Genomic DNA, 24,737 nt, shown 5'->3' with positions numbered 1-24,737 from the left:
AGTCCTGCATTTTGGCCACAATGATCCCCTACAATGTTAGAGGCTGGGGATGGTGTGGCTGGACAGTCCCCAGGCAGAAAGGGACATGGGGGTGCTGGTCGACAGCCGACTGAACATGAGCCAGCAGTGTGCCCTGGTGGCCAAGAAGGCTGATGGCCCCTGGCCTGTCTCAGGAATAGTGTGGCCAGCAGGAGCAGGGAGGTCATTCTTTCCCTGTATTTGGCACTGATGAGGCCACACCTTGAGTGCTGTGTTCAGTACTGGCCCGTCAGTTCAGGGAGGATGTTGAGACACTTGAGTGCATCCAGAGGAGGAAACGAGGCTGGTGAGGGGCTTGGAACACAAATCCTGTGAGGAGCAGCTGAGGGAGCTGGGGTTGTTCAGCCTGGAGAAAAGGAGACTCAGACATGACCTTAACACTCTCTGCAACTTCATGAAAGATGGTTGTGGTCAGGTGGAGTTGGTCTCTTTCTCCAGGCAGTAATTGACACAAACAGAGGATACAGTCTCAAGCTGTGCCAGGGGAGATGCAGGTTGAATGTTAGGAAAACGTTTTTTAAGGAAAGAATGATAAAATACTGGAATTGTCTGCCCAGGGAGGTGGTGGAGTCACCATCCCTGGGTGTATTTAAAAAAAGACTGGATGTTGCACTTGGTGCCATGGTTTAGTTGAGGTGTTAGGGCATGGGTTGGACTTGATGATCTTTAAGGTTTCTTCCAAGAGATCTTCAAGATCTCTTCCAACCAGTGATTCTGTAATCCTGTGCATGTATGATTGAATCACTGGCCAAAATAAGCCTACAGCTCCATCAGACAAACTCCACAAGCCATGCCTCATTTATTTACAGTTATTTTAATATTTAATAGTGCTATAATAAATTCATTCAACCTAGAAATAAATTCTAGCAACAACAGCATGCAGTAGCAATTCAACTCTTCATACTTTAAGTACATAACAGCAACTTTGAAACTTTGATTAAGATAATACAAAGCTGTATCTCAAATGCCATGAGCACAAAGGATGTCAACCACTGTATCAGTACGGTCAGAAATCAATATAATATTCTCACACTAGAATGGAAAGAACATATTCAGGGAGCATAAAAGTGGTGTAAATATGAAGAAAAATACCCTATAGTTCAGGAAAGCAGGAAGGGAAAATGAAAGGAAGAGAACACACTGACAGTTTTAGCATGGGTGTAGCAAAGACCAAGAGCAAATATTAAATGTTATCTACTCTTAGTTTCTGCTACATTCTTCTGCTTCTTCATTTCGGAAAGCAAACTCAGAGCTGCCTCAATGGAGTAAACAGGATCACATAAGGATCACATACAAAAAGCTTGGGGAAAAACACAAAGCCATGCAAGGCAATAAATATCTAATCTCATAAGGGAGCCATTAATACAACTCTTCCAAAAATGACTATTTTTATTACCTGCTCAGGACAGTCCTGTGGTTTGAAATCCTTTGATCAAATAATTTAAACAACCAGCTCTATGAATGACAGTGAGACAATCCTTTCTTTTCCCCAACCTTTCAGGAACATACCACTAATTTTGAGCACACCATTAAATACTGTTTCCATTACCAGAAATCTTGATCATGAATGGAATCTTGTCCTGAATTCTTGTCATGTATAAGATATATTTTACTAAGAAAGACAAATAAAAAGGAAAACTTTTACCACAACAACAGCTAGCAAGCACTTTAGGTTTCTAGTAGAATATTTTCAGCTTGTAATTTGTACTTATAAATAGCAATCATTGCTGTCTGTGGTTAGGGCAGACAGTTGCTTTTCTCTCTTTGAATTCCTTTTGTGCCTGATGAAATTACTTTTCAGGCTAACTGGGCCAGCAAATGTCTTTTAATACCTTAATGCTAGCATGGAAGAAGCTGTTAGTCTCCCAGATTGATAAAAGAAGAATCTGATTTTATTTTATTTTTCCAGTTTAATAATTACAGATCTACTTGGGCAGAGTAACCGTGGAATAACTCCATCAACTGAACAAGGGACACCCACAAATCTGAAGACTCTCTGATGTGGTCTCTGCTCCTGTCAGCAGAGAGCAGACCACATTCACTTTCCATGCTCAGGGCTTGGAGAGAGGAAGAGAAGTTTCCAAGCCATCTCCAAAAAAATGTTACATTGCAAAGAGTTGATATCAAAGGAGAGATTTTCTAGATATCCTAAGAACTTTCCTTTGTCCCTGATGCTATTAGCTGCAAAAAAAAAATGACAAAGTTGTTATTCAAAGTGTAGTTGGGTAAAGACAGTAGAAAGGCCCAAAGTGGTCATGTAAGAGGAGAAAGATTGCAGGGGAAAAAAAAAAAAGCAACAAAAAAATCTCCTCTGCTTTGCCACCTTCAAACAAGCACTTTTCAAAAAATTTTTACCATCAAATATTTGTACTAAAACCAAAAGGCTGTGTGAAATAAAAAATAAACATTTCTACAATGGTAGCTGATGAAACTTGACAAGTTTGGTTAGCAAGATAGAACATTCTTCACAAGAAATCATATTCCATATCTACAAAATGCCTTCTTAATTAGGAATGCCAATTCATCTTACCCATACTTTTTAAATAACAGTTTTCTGAAAATAACTCTTCAGTTAAATAGATTCATATCATGTAAAAAACATTTTCAATCAGCTTCTCTAAGGCTTTGATTGCCTTTATTCATGTTTTCAATTATAAAGAAGGTAGCATTATAACAACCAGGGTAAGAGAATGGCAGTGTTCTTCCACAGCTCAGCACAGCAAATGCAGCAAATCCTTAGTACAGTAAATATATTGACAGTATGTTTAAAGAAACCTAAACATTGTGTGCCACAGGCTTTTTGTTCTTACCACTGAGCTTTCACTCAGGCTGAAGCTGGTTGCAGCATCCACAAATCTCCCAGAGGGTTCTTCAGTTTCCTTCCTTTCCTCAGCCCCCTCTCTCCATTGCACATTTGAGGAACTGGAAAGTTTCCACAATAAGATACTTTAGCCAAAATTACTTTGTCAAATGCATTATATTCTTTTCAAGGATAATCAATGAATATGGCAGATACCATGTTAGCACATCATATGGCTTCTGAAGTTGCTTGCCTTTTTTAATTAAATGAAGAAACTTATATTCCTTCTAAGAATGTCTTTTCAAGTGCTCATGTGTTTAGTTACCAAGCCTCATGTCATGAAATTCAATCGATTATTTGGATATGGCCTAAAAATTACATATAACAAAGAGAATTCTTTCTATTTTAGTTAACACAACAGCTCTCTTCAGAGAGATCATGTCACATTGTGCATCATCAATCCTGATTTCAAGTACAGTTCTTGCTTCTAAGGTTTCCACATGCCTGACTCTACTCTGGCATGACTTTTAAAGCAGACAACCTAGAATTTTAATCTGTTCTTGTACTGTGCCAATCAGGCAAACAGACACATCAACAGCCTGGCATGACTAAACAGCCAGATGATGAGAAAACCGCAAGGTCAAACAACAGCACGAAAGAGACAGAAGCAGAGAGAGAGAAATCCAAGGAAGAATTTAAAAAGATTGCCTGAGTATTTAGGCATGGTGTCAGAAAAGTCAAAAGCTCCCTTAAAATTGATGCTTGCAAAGGACAACAGTCTTTTGCAGCTCAAGTTTTAAGTGTCTTACTAAAACATCTTAACAACCATGAATCTTGAATGAATTGCTCAGACCACAAACTTCCTTTTTGTAGGAAAACCAGTTTCTTCTGTTCTCCACTACTCCTTGTGTAAGTCAACAGAAACACCTGTGTATACAGACCCAGATAGTTCAAGGCTCAAAGAGAGGTCATCCAAGTTCTGTTGCCACAGACACCACAGACTGTGCTGAGCAGGAAGCATATCCCAAGTGATTTCCTCTGCTATCCCACATTTCAGTATTTTTTAACTGATTAAAGCTTTGCCCAGCCATTCAAAAATTGAAAACAAAGATTACCCACTATAAATGATACACGACTTCATGACAGAGATTCAACTGGCACACTGAAGTGGAAAACAATGTTTTTATAATAATGTAAGTGTATATAGAAAAGCCATCTTTTCTAGACCTGCTGGATATGTTTTCCTACTCTGACCCCAGCCTCTATTAGAGGCTAGACCCTACCATAATTATGATTTTCAAAATTTTTGTTTTGGCAAATAATCTGTAACAGGCCAGTTACTCTCTCTACCAATTCACAGTACCTTTGGTTACTGATATGGACCTGCTGTGAATGGACTGTCAGGTTCTGAACCTTTGGTTTGGCACATTGCACTAAATTTTCTGCTAACTGAAAATTGCAGGGAATGTAAACTACGAGCTGCACTCAAGCTGTCTACTGTCATTTTACAGTGGCTTCAGAAGGAAACTTACACTTCTTTTCCTCTCTCATGTGCATTTTCTGTCTCTTCATAACCTTTCTCTGCTACCACTGAAACATCTTCTCTCCTGCTGCCTTGCTCTTCCTTTAAAGCATCTTCAAGTTCTTGAATTCTTAACTACCAAGTGATAACAAAGCAGTTGAAGGGAGATAGGAAAGACTACCATGGTCTTCAAAGCTCTTCACCATTATGTTTTGCTTTTTATATGTGAATATATTTTTTAATTCTATATGGAATTAGAAAGACTGAACACATGTAAAAATGTATTAATATGTAGGGTTCAAAACAGAGAGAAAGAGATATGCTGATCAAAAGCACATTTTGTTGTCCTTTCATGGTATTTGGATTTTCCTGTTTCCAATTAGTTATATTATTGAAGTTTTCTAGGGGATTACTACTTTTTTAAGTAGACTTGTGAAAGGCTGAAAGTAACTGACTGAAGAAGTGATAATGCTTATTTGCGTCCAAACAAGAAAAAAAAAGCTTAAATTCCTTTTTCTTTTCTTTTAGTTTTTCAAAAATCCAGTATGAAGGCTTTGTTAGTCAGTACAAGATCCCTCAGTAATCTTCTTACAGGTTTTCCACAACTGTTTTTTTAAATAAACTCTAATTGCTGTAATGGCTCCAACCCTGTGTGAGGAAGTTTAATAATACAAGTATTTAATATTCAAATACACCTATTACATTTTTCCAGGCATTCAAACGTCTCTGGTAACTGGGGATATAATAGCTTTGAAGCTGAAATGTACTCTGCATAATTACATTTGGAACTGCAGTCTCAGGATGCATTAGTATCTAACACCTAGAGAAGCTTCATCTCCAAAATCACCCAAGTGCCCATTCTAAAGATATAGGACAGGATATTTTAACAGTTTAACTATTGTGAAAAATTTTCTTTCCACTCACTACAAAAAATCTATTCAGTCTTTTCACCAGAGCAAGGAACTCTTAACATTTTTGGAAGATTGTAGCTTTACAAGTTCATCTACTGTTTAACTGTAAACTTCTACCAAATATTTAATAAAAAGTTTACCTGCATGATTTCTATAATGTTTTTATATTCCATATGTGCTAATCTTGCTTCTTCAGCATTTTCCTCCAGTTTATTTATTTTCACTTTAGCTACCTAAAAGTATATTTTGAAAATATTTAAGTCCAGAAAGATGATAACATCATGCAAAGACAACTTTATTTGTTCAGATTATTAGTTTATTATTTATTAGATTATTTATTTAGTTTATTATCCATAAGCCAATCTGTGATATCTGAACTACTTGCACTTTGGAACTGTGAAAACTCCTATCAATAAATAAAAGAGAAAAAAAGACACATCCAGAATATTAAAAGAGAATTTTCTGTTTAGTTTCAGAAATGGATGTAGAATTATGTTCTTGCTGCATTTTCACATTCACTATCTCTATATAAAGACCTAGACATGGAATTTCAATTGAAAAAGTGCTTTTAGCAAAAGCAGTAACTGCAGAGCTGCTATAATAGAATTTCACATGCAAATTTAGCTGCACTGTTTTCTATCAAAAAATCTTTTCACTTAGAGTGATGACAGATTTGAAAAGACCAATACACCCCAAAATGACTCCTGCCTTCAAATTATGCAACAAAAATCAAGAAAAAGACATGAATATTAAAAGTAATTTCAGACACTTAAGGTTACACAGATACAAGTGAAGTAATTGATTTTGAAAAGGTGGAGCAAAGTAGCAAGTATGTGGGACTGAATCCTTACTCTAAGCACTTCTGTTAGGGAAATATGAACAGAAAAATAAATAAATAAAAGTTTAAAATACTAGCTGTTGGCAATAAATTTAAACTCTGTGTAATCTCACACAGTCATGAAAGGAAATATTGAGAAACAGAGATCTGTAGAAGGCCTATTAGAGAGAAAGTCAGCAACAGTACAGAGCTTACCAAACCTACTCCACAACATCAGCCAAAAGGTTTAAGCTTTGCCTCTTCTCACAAGGTTTATCTGATTAACATTCTTAATTAAAAATAAAAAAAAATCACAAATCCTGCACAAATACTCCCCCTATACCTCTGTATTGCTAAGAGTATTTTCCCAGTGACATAAACCTCTTCCCATCTGCTGTTCAAACACCAGTCCAGGCCAGACTCGCAGCATTCACCTGTCAATCCCCCTTTCCTTGAGAAACTCCACATTTTGTTAATCAAACACAAGGCACTCATAGCCTAACTCAGAGGTTCCAACCCTCAAAAATGAAACTTCTCATTTGTGCCAGTGTTTTCTGAGACTCCTTGCAGCAGGCAGAAAGATTTACCTCCAGCTCCCTGACAAGTCTCTCCTTCTGTCTGTCCTTGAGATCCAGATGATCAGCCTGGAACCTCAGGATCTCACTGCAGCCATGGAGCTCTCCCTCCATATCCTTCAACTTCCTGAGCATGTTTGGCAGGACAGCATTCATTTCCTGAAGAGAAATAGGCAAATTAGTAAATAAACGCATCAAGAGGAGATGTATCTTTTTCTAAGATGAAGTACTGCAGTAGAGTTCAACAGAGGAGTGGAGACTGCATCAGAAGATGTTAGAATTTTACAATCTAAAACCGCCAGCACACGTCAAGAGAAGTGTTTAACCAACAGCAGACACACTTTTAATTCATCCCCAAGAAATCTGTGTTGGCCCCAAAATCACCGTGAACATCACATGCTGTGGTAACACTAAAATCAGAGCCAGATCTCCACAGCAAATCTTGCCTTCAAGAGTAGAGCTCTTCCAATCTCTTCTGTCTCCCAGCTTAGTGGCAGTGATAGAAATAGGGTGCATTTGGTGAAATGATGCATGAGGGCAAAAGTTCATTTTTGTTCTGATTTTAATTGCTAAAGCTTCAAATCAGATGTTTTAGAAACAGTTACTCCTACATACTATATACTTTTAATTTCTGTTATTCTGAAAAAGATTTTCTTCTACCTAGAAAGTGAATTACTTTAAAAACTTATGAAATATGAAGTCCTCAGTAGAATAAAATAAGCTGGTCCCAAATTCAATTTCTGCATTCAGAAAGTGAACTAAGCTACATGTTGGGAGAATTACTGACATTGCTGGACTCTGCAGCTCTGCGAAATCACTGCTACAAAATCCCCATAGCCCATATGAATTTGGACTATATTTAAGGAAATCCTCTAGCTTTGCATGTCCAACAAGACAGAATCCTTCCTTTCAGAATGTTAAATAAATAAATAAATACATTAATAAATAAATAAGAATCATTTCTACAGAAATCTATACCTGGAAAGATAAAGAAATATGTATTTCTTCAGGTTTATCTTCCAGATGTTAACAAATGTGAACTGGGAAATGTGAAATAAGTAACAGATAGTTTGCTGTAAAGTGCTGCAAGAATACTAAAACATGTTATACCGGGAATGTAATTAACATTGGCAAACTAAAATTGTTGTGAATATATCAAGCTCATTAAACAAGTCAGCATGAGCTGCAGGATTTCAGAGTTTTGAAGAATCTTTTAACTTTTTGGGGGTGGCATTACTAATACTATAATAACAATAATAATAATAACATATTTATATATCATTATATATAATAGAAATATGTGTTTAATATTATTTCTGTAGCCACTTGCAAATATTTGCTCATGAAAAACACAACTGGTGGTTTGTTCCTACTTTTTTTCATCTCTTGCCTAACCACGAGATGATGCTATTGCCCTTCCTATTAAACTCCAACACCTTCTATCCTGGAACAGGATACCCCACCAGAGCTCACCATAAACCTGTCACAAAGCAGAGAAGGAGACTTTTCCTGCATGTCCCAGAGTCCCATTTCAATACTCCATGACTTTGCTCCCATGCCTGCCTCAGCATTTTCACTGCCAAATTCAGAATTACGGTTCATGGAGTGCACTTTTTCCAGACAGGATTTGGCTGCTGACAATCAGTGCTCAGAATCCCAATTCTCTGCACGTATTAAGACCACAATTAAATCTCCCTAGCATTCATTTTGATACTTCAGAATAACTAAAGGAGATTTAAACCGGGCCTGTAAATACATAACACAAAACACTGCGACACATTCCAAGTCATAATTTATAAATCTCTTCCTCTACAGCCACGGGCAGAGAACACTGACAGGAAACTGACAGGGAACACAATGTCCCGAGCCATCCACTGCTCCTTTTGTCCTTTTTTGAGGACAAACATCACTTGACAGAGCATGGCAAACTTTTTCAACACTGATCTTTGATGCAGCATTAAACTCTCTGAATGTAGCTTCTACAGAACAGAAGGCAAAAACCTTTTAGAGCCTCCACACACTAACTCAGCCACTTGCTATCAGCCAGAACTCAGAGCTTACCCTGCTGTATACCTGCCAACATAAAAAAGAAAACTCTATTTAAAGTAGTCTATATCCTGGCCTAGTTTTATAAGAATTAGTTTTGAATAAAAACTGACTTGTGTTTCTCCTTGCTTTGAGAAGGATCTTGGGTTAGGTGTTTACCATGACAAACAGCCACAACACATTCCATCAAAGCCCCAAACCAGTGTTACACACTGAGTGTAACTTCATCAAGCTGTAATCTTCAGAACTATTTTGCAGTACTTGGACATTTGGGGGATTATCTTTCCCCTAAAACCAGTAAAATCTCAAACCACCACACACTTGGTGCCAAAAAAGTTTTCAGTCAGCATCTCATGGATCTTTCCATCTATTAATACATCCTACCTGACAAGCCCTTTCTCTTTGAGTTTTTTCTTTAATAAGGAATTCTATTTCAGTGAGGTGTACTCTGCAGGTGTTATCTCTCTCCACTGCAAATCTTTGTTGTTCCTCTTCCCACTGCTGCTGAGCATATTGAAACATTTTCTCAAACTCTGCTGCTTTCTGTTGATATTTGTCACTGAGTTCTGTAGTTAACAAAACAAAACAAAACAAAACAAAACAAAACAAAACAAAACAAAAAAAAAAAAAGAGAAATAGTCAAGTAGCACTGCAAATAAGGATGTTCAGGAAAAAAAGGTATAATTAACATAAGTTCTTCTGTGTATTGTGATATCCTGTGAAATGCTGGAACATTAACACTTCCAATTTCACTACAGACAAACAACCACATTTTGTGTTCCTGTAGCATCTTTCACACAAGGACATAGAAATACTTTAGAGATTTTTACAAATTAATGCTCTTATTGTTTTGGAAAGAAATAAAAATTCAACTCTTTCAACAGAAGCCTCCACAGCATGGGGAACTTAATTGCATTTTTCTGGCAACACTTGTCTAGCTTATTTCCAAATACTATGGGATACTTTAGTCTGTGTTGATTAATTTCAAGCTCAGTTTAAGTAACAGTAAAGACAGACACCTGAGACAGAAAAAGACTCTAGGAAAACCTGAGGCATGTTGGGCTAAGCAAAGCTTTAGCTTTTCGGGGGAAATTTACTGCTGCTCAAGAAATTTAAATCTTCAACTCAGCAAATGCCCCAAGATAGGGAAATACTGCATATACCTCTCTGTGAAAGCTTAAATGCCAAGGAAAAATTCTTCTCCTGTAAGCAGTTTTACTAGCAACTTTGCTTCATTCCACAAATCAGCTTTTGGGTCAAAATATTTTGTATTAACCTTCTAAGTTACTGACTACAACTAGCTATGTTGGCATTTATGTGATCACCACTTTCAAGTAGATTTTTATTTCAAATTCATCACAATCTTCTCAAATTTCTTCCTAGATGGAGAAGGCTGAAAAAAACGGAAGAGACGTGTTGACATAAGCACAGAGAATTTGTGCACACAGTGATGGAGAAAACCTGTCAGCTGTCAGGAAGTCAAGCCTCAAGAAGAAGAGCAGAAAAGCAGTTTGGAGAAAATGCTAAAGACAGGACACAAGTGAGGTGGTCTGTCCAAGGAGTGGGGATCTTATCAAATACACCACATGAAGCAAACAAGGCTGCAAGAGACCAGCAACAAGAAGCAATAAGTTAAAAACTGAAAAAGAAATGAGAAGCAACAGCATGACTATTTGGCTTCTTTGACATTTGACAACAAAAACAAAAATGTAAAGAAAATGCTACAAAAAAACTAAACCGAACCAAACAAAATGAAAGAGAAACCAAAACAAACAAAAAACCCCAACCAAAGAAAAAACAGTTTGAGAAATTTAAACCAACCAGAAGAATTTTACAATGTGTGTGTTCTCCAAATGAGTGAAAGTGCCCATTTCTTATTATCATAAAGAAGAAAATCTGGCAGTATAAGTGCACTTGCAGGTTGCAGTCACCTTCCATCCTTGTAAGGTTACAAACTCCAGGAGTGCTCCAGTCTTTCCAGTGAACACCAGATGTTCACAAATACATCACCGGTGCTAAATTTAAAGAGTATTATACTTACATAGGTAATAAAAAATGCATCTCCCCAGCTTTTAAGAGTGAGAAATCTCTCTCTGAGAAAGATTAAGAACATTTCAGTTTCTAATGCAGAACTAGTGGGGGAAAAATGTCTGGGTAAATCCCTTCCTTTCCACATACTACTGTCACAACATCCATTATTTGTATAAAAAGAAAACCAGAGATGACATGAAGAGGGAGATATGAACAATGGAAAGCTAGAAATGTGTGAAAAGATGAAAGAAAAAACCAGTAGAATGAGAACACTTGGGCAGAAAATAAAAGGTCTTAAAAAGAATGCAAACAAATAAACAGGAATAAGTTTTATTTGTTTTCCCCCGGAAATGTGAAAGGAAGAACTGCTGGACATAGTGATAAGCAGGATGTGGAGAGGGACACCTTAATTCCAATTCTGTGCACACTGAAGGAAGGAGTAACAGAAGGTAAAGGAGCAAGAGAAAAAATAAATAAGGGATTGATAGGTTTAGCAGGTTATATTTAATTCATATGAGACAACAAGGGTTTTGTAAACTCTTATGAATTTACTAAAACAGATGAGCAAGACATGGGAAAATAAGAAGCTTACAAAAAAGATAGTAGCCATAAAACTTTGTGCAATCTCTGCATGTTTTAATAACTTGGGACAGATGTGGCCTCTGGTCCATAATTTTTCCTTTAAGCTACCTTGAAGTTCCAAAAGCTTTGCTTTTGCATCCCACAGCTCATCCTCTGCAGAATACATCTGTGCATGAGCATCTCTTCTAGCAAAGGATATTTCACTCTCCAGAACTTGACAAAAAGCCTCTCTTCTCTTGAGTGCCAACCTTAATTTCATTATTTCTTTTTCATAGCAAGACATCTAGAAAACAAATATTTTGGAAATTGCATTCACAGCTGCCATCTTATCACATCTGAATTTGAAATACAGTCTTGAAACTGCACATTTTAGATATTTTTAATTTTTTCATCCAAACTGATCCTGTTCCTAGGTCATTTTCATGTACCTTAAACATACCCCTCTGCTTTTCCAAACATACTCTGCCTTAAGACAGACAATATAATCATATTCCACAGGCAATTTCCTGATAACTGTATTTAAAAACTAGAAAAACAGTCACATTGGGATACTAGATTATTAGACACCTAGTAACTCATTATGTAAACACAAACTTCTAACAATGTTCAGCAGTCAAGCAGAATGCTATCAAAAACAACAAAGAAAACACTTCAAAAAGGGGTTTTATTTGGTATAAGATAGGCAGCGTAGTCACTGCTGCCAGAAATTGGATCCAGGAAACCACATTCAAGCCATCTGAGTGCAAGAAGGTGGAAAGCAAAACATGCATTTTTCAGGACATCTGCAAAGCAGCAGCATCTTATTAACAGGAGCTCCATTAGCGGGAAATAATTTAACCCCATTACAAAGGTTTTCCCTGATGCTCTTGTGGCAAACTAGTACCTAAATTAAGTAGCAGTGAGAAAATTAAAATTTTCTTTAGTTTGAATTATTATTGCTGCTCTAAGTAACAAATCTGCTCTTAGCAGTTTGTTAGGGGCAGCTGGTGTGGGTACTCATTCCTCTGGTTTAGATTAAATACAGCCAATAAGCCAAGTTTGTTGTTCCATATCCATGTTTTTTTAGAGATTTCTGCTTTTTACACAGTGATTTGCTCTTGTCGTGCTCCCATTGTTCCATCAGTGGTGGGGTGATTCTCTAAAATGGATCTCTGGAATTACCGGGATTAAAACACTCAAACAAACAAACAAACAAACAAACAAACAAACCATGTCTTAGGTTGAGAATTCCACAGCTGGGATTGCAACATATTCCTCTGCATGACTTTGCTGTTGTCTAGTGCTCAAGTTACTTATCAACACCTTAAACTATTAGCAATGGCACTAAAAGTTGTATCAGTTCCTACAAACAGGGATGAGAGGTCTGTACAGCGCTGCTGCTTTGTTATTTTCCGACTAGTGACTGTGATTTTGATTCACATGATGAGAGGATTAATTCAAGGAAACAAATTGCACCTAAGGAAACAAATTACATTTATTCCAGTGTAAAAATAAAACAAACAAACAAACAAAAAAGTCCTTACATCTTGATTGTATTGATTGATCAATTCCAAATGTTTTTTCTCAAGCTTGTAGAGTTTCCTTCTCAAATCTTCAGTGGTGTCCATTTCGGATTGATTTCTGTGTGGAGGTAACAGTGGCCCTTGCATATCATTACCTGAGCTGAAAAATGTGTTTTTAAAAAATGTAAGTGTTCCTTTGCAGCTTTAATACTTCTTAACTTCAATTACTCAAGCATGGCCCAGAATTTTCAACATTCACATAAGTAAAATTACTTGGTGCAGTTTTGATCTTACTATTACTCTTTGAAGAAAGGATTATATAGAATTGCTTATTTTGCAAGATAGGAGAGATGTGGCAGCTGGAACTTAAAAGAGAAATGCACTTTGGATTTACAAAGTGCATTTAAGCAAAGCATGTTCAGTATTATTTTAGAGCATCTTTATTTTTGATAATGAACTTCCAGAATTTTTTATAATTAACTTCCAGGAGGCTTAAAAACAGCATTCCAACCATGGAAGTTAAAAAAACCGGCAAGCTTTTTGTCTCCACAAAGTCTCATTTTTTAACACGAGTTACCTGTGTAACAAACAAAGGCACAGATGTGGAAAAAAACTCTCTTTTACATCCTTTGTCTTCAGAGATACACACATTCAAACTACAGACATGCAACTGACCACAAACACAACACAAGTTAAAGGTTTAGTCCTCCAAACTGCCCTGATTCATCTTAATTTCCACTTCTATTTCAGTTGAAATAAAATCTATTTGGAAATTAGCAGAATCAGCCCTCAAGCACCCCAAACAATAATAAAAGAGTCAAAACCAAGTTTCTATATATGAAGTGAAAAGTTTAAACATAGAATGCATAATTTTTATATATTCACACAAATAAATATGTGTGTGTGTATGTATATATATATATATATATCTGCATATTTATTACCCAGGTAAATAACTTTAAGTGAAATTATTATAACTTCAAACTGAAAAACTTTTAGGTTATTTCAGTACCTGAAAATCAGTGTTCACATTATTTGATATATGTTAGTTTTTACATTAAGTACTTAAGAAAGACTGCAATAACTGTTTTCTCCACACAAAACTGCAAGAGTTTATGGACAATAAATATGAAATACACCAATAAAAAAATATGATTAAATTAAGCACTGAACTGGTATCATATAATACAGAAATGTAAAGACTTAAGTACCATACCTTTGTCTACATGAAATATTTTTTACAGAAGTGATATTGTACTGGGCATTTAATTAATAGATCTTTCTAAATAAAAAGTGACCACTTTATTTCTACATTTATGCATAGGTACGATAAACCAAAATTTTGACCAAAAATGACCAAAAATTTACCTAATGATATTTGTTTTCTCACGTATTTGTTTTTTGCCTGGCATAAAGACACAAATGCCATCAAGGAGGGGATTGGTAACTTAATTAGATCTTGCCTTTAAAGACATTATTACAGTTGAAGGATAAAATTTCAGGTTTATATCTGCAGAGTCTAAATATTTAAATATAAAAATTATATGACACCACAAAAATGATCAAATTAAGGGTGCTATGGAAATGAAAAATCTGCATTAGAGTATTAAAACAGAGAACATTACATTAAATTATGGAAAAAAAATGCATAAGACTTTCTTGAAATTGCATTTTATGAGCAGCTTCTGAACTCACAATGCAATTGGTGGAATCTTAAAAATGTATATCAGAAGACCCTAATTTTTTTCCTTAGTATGGAACCAAAAAACCCCAAACCAACAAAACCAAAAAACCCAAGCCAACCAGTGAGAGAACTGCTGAAGTATTATCATGTTAACCACTTCATTTTGGTTGTCTACTGAAACATTTTCAAATAAAATAGAAAGTAGCCTTAAGAATGTTTTTTCTATGAGACTTTCTTTAATTATCACAGCATGACAAATAAATGCAGACTTTATGAAAGCTTGCTACTACCACTTGCTGGAGGTTTTTCCTTCAATCTTCATGTAACAACTAGAAGGGCTACAACCATAAAGTTCTCAGAAGATTCAGTCAAAGATGAAACCATACAAAGTCCCTGGTAAGTTTCAAAGCAGTTCAAAATTCAGAGGATGTTTTCTACTTCCATTTTCATATATTACTAGTTCATGAATGCTTGGTTTTGAACTAAAATACTTTTTTTTTACCAACTGCAGCTTTTATTTAAGACACCATTTTTAGCAGGACTTTAAGAATCTTCAGGAAAGCATATGAGCAGGTGAAATAGCTCTTGAGTTCTACGTTGCAGATATTGAAGGTATTTTGTAGCTCTAAACCTAAATTCTCAGTGTTCACTTCACAAGTCCGTTGGTTGCAGTCAGCAATAACCATTCCACAAAACCAGATTCTCACTAGCTCCAACTGCACAGCTGACAGAAAATGCAGAGTAATTTTGCAGCAGAGAGAAATGTTCTTTCCCTTACTACCTAGCAGTGTAATTTTGCTAAATTTCTGCAGCTGAACGAGCAGACTGCAGTCTGATTTTCTAATCAAAGTCTGAATTTGTGGAATTTTGCTGTTCTTATATAACTGGCAGTTTTGTACAGACTGAAGAGAGATAAATAATCTGTGCCAAGGATTAAACTCCTATTAACTCATAAAACACAGGGGTCATGGTAAAACTTAGAGCCAAGCTCTACCATCTCAATTAATGTGGAAAACCCTCCTGTGCCTCCTGGGCAGTATTCCTACATGCTGGCAGAAATTCTCTCTGCCTCCTGCTGATTCTATGACAGCTTGTATGTATCACACCATATCTGGGTTCTTCTGAATTGCATAATTTCAGGCATCTAGAAAATAAGTAAGCCACAAAAGCAGGAAATAAACTGCTAGACTTAAAAATCAAGAACTGGACCTCACCGATTGGCTTCCCCAGAAGAGATGTTGACTGAAGAGGGTGTACTCATGGTGGTCAAAATGCAGTTTTTTAAGTCTGTAAACTGTGGGGAATTAAGAACCATATATACTTTTACTTGATGAACATCAAAGATTAGTCTCTTCTATATCATAAAAACATTAAGGCTCTAGCAGAGACATGCTTTACTTTATTTGTCAACCCATTCAAATATTTTTTTAACCACTCATGAACAGTTATCCAACAGCATTACTACCATGTCACTTGAGTAATAATCAAAACAGCAATTTGTCAGCTTTGGAAAGCAGAATGTACTGCTAGTCCTCCAAGCCTGAATATTGTAGAGAAATAAATATATATATAGCAGAATATCCACTGTCAGAATTTTTGGAACACCAATAAAAAATGCTATGTTTGTGTAGATTGAGATACATTCTCCTAAGCAGACTGCAAGCTCTGCTTCTCTTCAAACCAATTCTAAGAGAGACAAACTATAGTACTGTCATTTTCTAAGTAGATCAAATAGACAAGGTTGCCTGTCTAATAGAACAATTGCTATGTTAAGGGCTGCTAAGTCTTTCACAAATTGCACAGGACTTTTGCATTAAAACATAGCCGTGAGAACTAAGAAATTAGATTTTTGTAACACTAGTCTTTTATTTTTATTTATTGCAGCTTAAACCAAAGTCTCATAATGAACAGAAAAAAACCAAAAAAATCCCCACAACCTAAACCACAAAAAACCAAAAAACCAAAATAAAAAACTCCAAAACACCAAAACCATCACAATTGTAGTTTCATAACAGAATCAAAATGCTTTCTGTCACATCCCCATCATTCCGAAGTTTTAAAACTTCTTTAAATTACTCTGAAGTCACATAGAGGAAAAGAAAGAACTAAATCTGGATAATGTCACCTGGGAGTGCTGAAGATTTTGAGTATGCAATATTCCTCTGTTAAAATAGGTATCATTAGTTTACTAGCAGACAAAAGGATAAATTCAAAAAGCATGCTATTTCACCTAGGACAAAAATAAAATCGAGTGCTATGGAGCAGCTTGTGGGAGTTCCATAATTGAACAAAACAGCAGAGGAAACTTTTGCTTGGGAAGTTATTTGCTTGGTTCCATGTGTCATTAAAAGCTCGTGCCAGTTTTTTCTTGCAGACTTCTGAATATGTGCTGAATACTTTGGAACAGGCCACTGATTTAGAATAGATATGACAAAGAAATTCTCCTCATTGAGGGTGGTGAGGCCCTGGCATAGGTTGTTCAGAGCAGCTGTGGCTGTCCCATCCCTGGAAGTGTCCAAGATCAGCCTGGACAGGGTTTGGAGCAGCAACCTGGGAGAGGGGAAGGTGCCCCAGCCCATGGCAGGGGCTGAAACAAAACATTTGAAGGTCCTACGACATTTGAAGGCAACAGACACCACTCGAGAATAAATCCAAACGTGATCTTAAAACATCGAGCCGCACTAGCTTAAAGCGAGCAAAGCCTGGAGCAAATAAATGGGCAGTGGAATCACAGAGCTCACCGGACAGTCTGCCGCCGGTGCCCGGAGCGGTGGCGATGCTGCTCCTCCTCCAGCATGAGGAGCTGCGACGCTCGGAAGGCAGCGACTGCGGCACCGCAGCAACTGCAGCGCTGGGACCAGCTCGGACAAACACGGAGCCAGAGCCGGGAATTCCACGTTGCCACGGACACGCGCGGTGATGCCACAGTGCCCGAACCGAGCGCGGGGCTCTGCCGGGGCTCCCGCTGCTCTCTCCGCCCTCCCAGACATGTTTTAAGGCTTAAGGGCCCCAACGGGAAAATAAAAGTGCAGGACATGGAAAGCAGCGACTGACACGAAAGCCAGACTCAGATGTGCGAACTCTCAGGACGGAGCACTCTTCGCCCAGAGAGAGGAACAAGCAGCCGGAAAGTTTGGAGTGTCTGTGCGCAGAATTCAAAGCATTTCTGGACAAATTCTGGACCAAAGGAGCACATTTCCCTCGATGAGAATGGAGTTGGGGTTAGGAAAGTTTCTCGTGAAACCTCTTGAACCGAGAGATTCCGAGCCCCTGATATGAGTGTGTGTCAAACAACAGCTGAATAAACCCCACCCTACAAGATCCTGGAAAAGCACCTTCTTCTTCTCTGAGCACTGCTGTACTTTCTGTAGCTCTGTTTGTAAAGTTCCTGTTCAATTCTCTCTGTCTGCACACTTAATATGCAGACGATTTAACTGTTTGTTGCCACCAGCCACGGTGTCCTGAGCTTCTTTCAGGTTTTGTCTGACAGCACACATCCATAAGACTGAAGGTTTTAATTGCAAGAGATAAAAACTTCATAGCATTTCACACTGTCTGGAATAAGTCTCAAAATTTCATTTCTTGTTTGTGCATGGATCTCTGTAAATGGCTTTCAGCTGTGGTTTTGCTAATTCTGTGTCATGTAGTTATTTAAAATATATTGTGCCAAATGAAATAAGGGGGGGATGGAGGGTGTATTGTGTGTTGTTTAACTTTCTATTATTATTATTTCTGAGATATTTTAATGCAGAAGGTTGTGATTTGAAAGCAAATAAAATCATAAAGTAGAGAGTAAGACAACAACTAACTCCATAAATAAATCACAGAAAAGTGAGGTTTAATTTGGATTTCTGAAATAAGGATTGAGTTGTAACATGCAGACGCTCACAGTTGTCTTCTCTATCCTTTTGTGGGGAGAAGTTGTCAGGTTTAGTCCTAGCCAGATGTTCTTTATGTGTCTTCTTTTAGAGTTTCATGTAAGACTTGCTTCTTCATCTTGATCTGCTTCTTCACTGGGGTGCAACTCTAGTTTTTTGTTTGACTCCTGCGTTGTTGCTCCTGTTCATTCCAAAGTGATTGTTCCTGATGCTTCCAACATATGCATTATTTAATCCTCCTACACTGTCAAACCTCTCAAGGGTGATGAATTTTTGCTGAAGCATGTTTAATTGCTCTCACAGGCTCTGGCCTTTGTCAGCTCCCTTTTTTCATCTTACTGAAATTCCATATGAATTCTGCAAGTTGTAGGTGCAGTAAGTGGTGTTCCATGAAGCCTTCCTGTAAATTCAAGTATTAGCTTCTGAAAGGATGCTTTGTTTTCCATACTGGACAGTCTGTCACACAATCCATGCTCCAAACGAGGAGTCTTTCTCTAGATCAGTGGTGCACTTGCTGTGGCTTAGTGGACCTGTCTCCATTATTACATCCAGCTTGTCTATAATTTCTGAAAAGGAGTTTCTGGCTGCACCTACTTGGAAATGTTCACAAAGCCAGGATTTTGGTCTGTTAAAAACATTCTGCACTTTGGTCAAGGAACTGGTTATTGCAGCATGGAAATTAACTAGGAAACCAGCTGAGTGCTTCAAAGCACTTTACAAACTTCACAAACTGGCAGCTTATGCCTGCATTTGGATTCTCCAACAAACACGCAAAATCCAGCATCTCCTTTTAAGCCCCTTGTCCCAGTCAAAAGGGAAAAATAAGACCAAGTTAAAGTTTTAAGCCTTTTAGCTGCCAAAACTGCAATCACAGCTCCTCACAACACATAAACAAGGCATTCGGTTCTTCTTTTCATCAGCCTTGCTTCATCTTGATTGTTTTCCCTGTCAGCAGGGAGAGCATTATTTAGGCTCCTGATTTTCTGTTTCATGGATTTGTGGATGTTGACCTGGTCCTGGAGAGAGTCTCTTTGGGAAGACATAAACACACAGCTGGTGGTAGAGAGAACACAGCCATACCACACTCCTTTTTGCCTGCTCCTATTCATTGCATTCTCTAAATCCCTTTTTAAATTGCCTGCTAATGTTCTGGAGATCACCCCAGGTTGATAAATAAGAAGAATTAGAAACTTAGGGAAGTTTTCTATATATGGGGAGAAGTGAAGAATGCCACTATTAAGTACAGGTGCAAATAAGGAAGAATAAAATAAAGAGCAACTGCACAGCCATTGTTGAATACAAAATATATGAGATTTTGTTTCCACAACATGACCCAGCTACTGAGGATTTGGAAGTCAGCAGATCTGTTTGTGGCAGCTCACCACTACTCTAGACCCCAGTAATTACGTGCCCTATCACACTGAGTATATCCTTCAGAAAGAAAATGAGCCAGAAAAAATCATCATCTTCCACAGGCTATTTTGAATTCTGCAGGAATAAAAACTATTTGTTTTGTTCTGAGCCAGTTAGCTGGTGGGAAGTGAAATCCTCCTGAAAGAGTGGTACTTATAAATTGGACAAATTAGGACTGATGCTAGGAAGCTGGGTTTTGAAGCGTTCAGCACTTTACTCTCCATTCATCAGCACCTGAGGCATGGACTGTGCAAAATTAGAGACAGGAGGAGAACTGGGACAGAGAGGTTGGAGATTTCAGGGTTGTTACAACAAGCAGAAAATGAGAAAATGATGGGGAGGTTTTAGCCTTAAATCTTACTGCTGAGAGCAAAACCTCTTCCTTAATAACCCCATTCTTTTCTGTTGCTATGTTGCAACCAAGGATTTTAGAGACATTTAAGTTTGATTTTAATCTCCCTAGTGCATGAGGGGAAAGGAGCTATTTTCTTTGCTAGGAAACATGCTCAACTTGCTGGCCTGCTGTCATCACTGTCGCAGGTGCTTGTATGGGAGAAGATGTCTTTGGGTTTGATCTCATCAGCCAGATGTTCAGCTGCAAAAAGGCAGCTAAAACATTGCTGACCACTGCTGAAATTCAAGATGCAAATTGTTTTTAAGATACAAGCAAATGGTACAAGTCTTTTGTTAGAAAATAATTAATCTCTCTCTGACTTGTAGATCATGTAGGCTAAAAGTACAACTCTAAGCAACATGAGTGTTTCTAGTATACAATCTTCTGCTTTCTTGCCTTCCTTGTTCAGGGTGCCACACAGCTGATTCTATTTTGTGCTTAACCAGCTGCTTTTTCATCCCTTTCCTTAGTCTTGTAGTTATGCTCTGATCATCTCAGAGGAATGAGAGGCTCCACTTTGCTCCTCAAAATGTTCCACCTGGTCCTGCACATCTATAGGTGAGCCTACCTTGAGGTGATGTCTGAACTCCTCCCACCAAAACCATCCATGTCCATCAGGAGCTTGCTGCACCAAAAGCCAGTCTCTAGCAGTGCCTGCAACAGCTCTACTGACTCCAAAAAGCTGGGATGGGGGCTCAAAGCCCACCTGCAAGGCCCTGGACCATCGGAGAATCCCTCAGAGCAAATTTGCCTGCAGCTGCCAGGACTGAGCCTTGCAGGTGACACAGGGACTGAGATTAGCTGGAGTACAGCCCAGGGAAACACTGCAGCTGCAATCTTCCTCTGCAGCAAGAGGACAATTGCTGCCTCTCCCCAGCTACATTGGAATTACATCGACACTGCTGCCCTCTCCCTGAGCAGAAAAATTAGGAAAAAACTTTCCTGAACAGATGATTCCTTGCAAAGATGGGCAAGATCATTCTGATGACTCATTTGGTCTCCATGCCTCTAAATGTACTATATAATACACTGCACAAACAATTCCATGGGCATCCTTTCTGGTGTCCTTTTTACAACTGCTTTGTAACACTGAGTAATGCAGCATGGGTGCCATTGAATCTCTCTTAAATGTGCGCACTGGAGCCACTGATAGACAAACCTGCAGGCCTGGCAGGGCTGATTGTGAGCTCTTCCTGCTCTGTCATGGCTCAGCACAGTAATGAATGGGAAAACATTTGTCATCTTTGAGCTGAGATTTTGCCTCATCCTTCCAGGGGCACAGCTCCTGCCAAGATGAGGGCCTGGCACACTGCTGTTGAAGGCACAGGTGAGTGTAGTGGTCCAGGTCAGGGCTTAAAGGGCCATGGAAGATGAAAAAGAAAGCCACCTGCAGCTGATCATTAAGAATATCTTGGAAAAAGTCCAGCTGCTTTTTTCTTTAGGGCTTTGTTGGCAGCCAAGCACATCTCTGTGACAAGGTAAAAAAAAGGCCTCTGCTTTTGAGGAGTATGTGAGTTTTGATGTGTGAACTTTGCTACAGCATCTTCTCCAAAGACCTTTGTACCCAGGGAAATGTGAAATGTGCCAGATGTTGCCAGCTGAATCTTTCCTGGGTGTTTGCCATTAACTTGTGTTTTAATTAGAAAACTTTAGCTTCTGATCATTCATCGGTGCTGTAGAGGGATGGCTTTTTTTTTTTTTTTTAATTTTTTCATTCTTTAGTCTTCAGTAAAGAGTTCAGCATGGATCTTTTTAAAATTCAAAGAATTCACATAATTCACAGATTGACTAGGCTGGAAGAAACCTTAAAGATCATCAAATCCAACCCATGCCCTAACACCTCATCTAAACCATGGCACCGAGGGCCACATACAATCTTTTCTTAAACATATCCAGGGATGGTGATTCCACCACCTCCCTGGACAGACAATTTCAGTATTTTAGCACTCTTTCCATAAAAAACTTTTCCTATTATCCATTCTATATTTCCCTTAGTGCAACTTAAGATTGTAAACTCTCATTCTGTCATTTTCTCAAGAAAGAGATTTTAATCATGCTCTCAACTTACTTAGAGGTCCAATATCCAGTAACACTCCCTATCAAATTCTTGAATTTGGTGTGCCATGGTGAACATTTGAACACAACAACAGTTATGTGAAACACCATAGAACTCAACCATTTGAGGAACGAAACTTCTTTAATATCTAAAAAAAGTGTGAGTTGACAATATTCTTGCTTAAACATTTTCAAGGCTGACTTTGACACTCATAATCTGTTCTGTTCTGAGGAACCATTGTGCACCTTCACACGATAAGAGGGAATATCCAAAAATTAACTTTTAATGAGTTTGGTTATTCAGGAGACAGTCAGTGCCTCAGCAGTTTAGATAGATTGTAAAAGAAATATCCTTTGGGCAAGAACCTTGCCTCTGACTACTCAACCATCTGAAAATGCGAATCCAAATATAAAATAAAATAAAATAAAATAAAGCAATCTCAATTTTGCTGGATATCGAGACTTTTTTTCTCATTTATAATAGGGAGAAATGCTGGTCCTGGACTGTGGAACACCATCCACTAATGTCATGCTTATTGAGTCAGCTTTTTGAGTCCAGCCTGTGACCAGCTCCCTCAGGTACCCCTGGTGTCTTGACAACCTTGCCAAGCTCCGCTTCCTTTTCTGGACATGCTCCAGCCCCTCAATTCCTCTCGCTAGGGGACGAGAAGTGGACACAGCACTCGAGGTGTGGCCTCAGCAGTGCGGGGTAGCTCTTGCCTAGCAATGTGTCGTCAATTCAATAAAAGCGTGCACCAAGTAGCTGGCTTCAAATAGTCAGTATAAAGTTAAGGCTTTAAATACTGGAGGCATTATTAATTCAGGCCACTTAGAAGCATAGCAAACCTCACGCATTTCTGCTATATGCAAGATTTTAATCACAACATGCTGTTACACATCAGCTCTTTCCTTACCTTGATTTTCCCAGAGAACTTCCATTAACTTCAGTTGGAGATGCACATACAGGTTAAGGGAAGGAAGATTTCATTGTGCTCACACGTTCTGCTGAGACAATCTGCAAGTTCATATTAAAATGAAGTTAGGATGAAATCAAAAGTGAGGAAGTTGTAACTTTAAATAGATGGAATTTTTAAACAAACTAACTCCAATTTTTTATCCAGTGTGTGCCCAAATTCTTGCACGGAAGCTCTAAAGCCCAGACTGAAGAACACAGTTTTGTCCAAAAATGCTTTATATTGAAGATTGTATATTCAGGATTTGAAATGACTGAAAACAAATGAGTGTATGCTCATTAATTACTGTAGGGAACACCTAGCCTTTTGATACACTCATACTAGCGCTAGAGCACTGAATGTAACTTTTCAGTTCTTTGATATGATTGAATGAAAATGAAAACCTATCAATAGGCTGTCATGGTGTGAAGGACAGGTGTCTGCCAGTAAAGGCAGAAGTTTCCCTTTGAAATAGAGACTTTAATTCCACTCCCCCAAGTATTATAATTGCTTGAATTGAGAACTCTGAAGCAGAGATAAGGGGGTAGGAATAACAGCTCTTTTACTAATATATCTAACCACACAAGCAGAAACAAGAGCAGTTGTTAAAACTGCCAATAAAACAGAACAGATACCTCGGCTCCAGTCCTTTCTTTATCTGCAGGCACTCTCTCTGCCCTCGGTCCCGGTGCTGCAGACAGACCAAAGCCCGGCAGCTGCAGCGGGAGCACAGGCGGGAGGGGCGGCAGCGGCCACGCCGGTCTCGGCTGGGAACGGGCTGGAGAGGGCAGCTCCTCGCTCACCATGTGGGTTCTGGTGGTCAGCTGTGTCCGCAGAGGCAGGAGGCTGGAACGGGGCAGATGCGGGGCAGGTGATCACAGACCGTCTGGCTCTCCTGCGTTCGGCCGCGTGGCTGCAGACGGGGCGTCCTCCTCCGAGCTCCCTGAAACACGAGTCCCCTCCGGAAACACAAGTAACCCCTCCAGAAGCCGCTGCCACCTACCCATTTTGTCTAGAGTCATCAGAGATGCTGGGTGTAACCTAGCCGGATCCATTGGCACTGTTAATTGTAAAAAACTAATCAACCAGAATTAAAAGGTTTAATTGGCAAATTTTATTTTCGTGACCAAAAATACGTTCCTGGAAAACCACAACAGGAAAAAACAACCCCGAGCCCGGGTTCGGAGTTGGGTGAACACACGATGCTACCCAGCCTCTATCGCACTGGGTTCCCCTGGTGTTCACACCGCCGTCTCGGTTGGCCTCCTTTTTATACTGTTTTTCATAGCCTGGAGCGGGACAGTCCTTTGTTTCTTTCAAATTCAGCTCTGGTGTCCACACAAGACAAAGTCCTTCCTGCTTCTTGACGAGATTTTGTGTCCGTTGTGTATTGCTTTTAGGTGATTGATTTCATCTTAACCGGAGTCAGGGAATGCAGTCCTGGAAGAGGTGATGGGATTTTCGGGAAATGCTGCTCCCCTCTGAGTTTCTAGGCTTCCGGATGAGATAGGTGCTTATCGGTAGTAGTCCGGCCT

At 38.6% G+C, this 24,737-nt stretch overlaps 1 protein-coding gene across 1 annotated transcript; it reads right to left on the bottom strand.

Annotated features, from left to right (window-relative positions):
• Positions 1 to 2,187: 2,187 nt before the first annotated feature.
• Positions 2,188 to 24,209, bottom strand: LOC306814956 (uncharacterized protein; the record flags this gene model as incomplete). Its single annotated transcript, XM_079331493.1, has 10 exons — positions 2,188 to 2,220; positions 2,850 to 2,961; positions 4,372 to 4,496; positions 5,413 to 5,505; positions 6,677 to 6,823; positions 9,095 to 9,276; positions 11,432 to 11,606; positions 12,847 to 12,985; positions 17,251 to 17,488; positions 24,086 to 24,209. The coding sequence occupies 10 exons, from the start codon at positions 24,207 to 24,209 to the stop codon at positions 2,188 to 2,190; spliced, it is 1,368 nt and encodes a 455-aa protein (XP_079187619.1).
• Positions 24,210 to 24,737: the final 528 nt, after the last annotated feature.

Source organism: Erithacus rubecula, assembly GCF_903797595.1.
Source record: "Erithacus rubecula genome assembly, contig: SUPER_Z_unloc_4, whole genome shotgun sequence".
In the NCBI taxonomy this organism is placed as follows: Eukaryota; Metazoa; Chordata; class Aves; order Passeriformes; family Muscicapidae; genus Erithacus; species Erithacus rubecula.
This window is presented reverse-complemented; position numbering and strand designations above follow the sequence as displayed.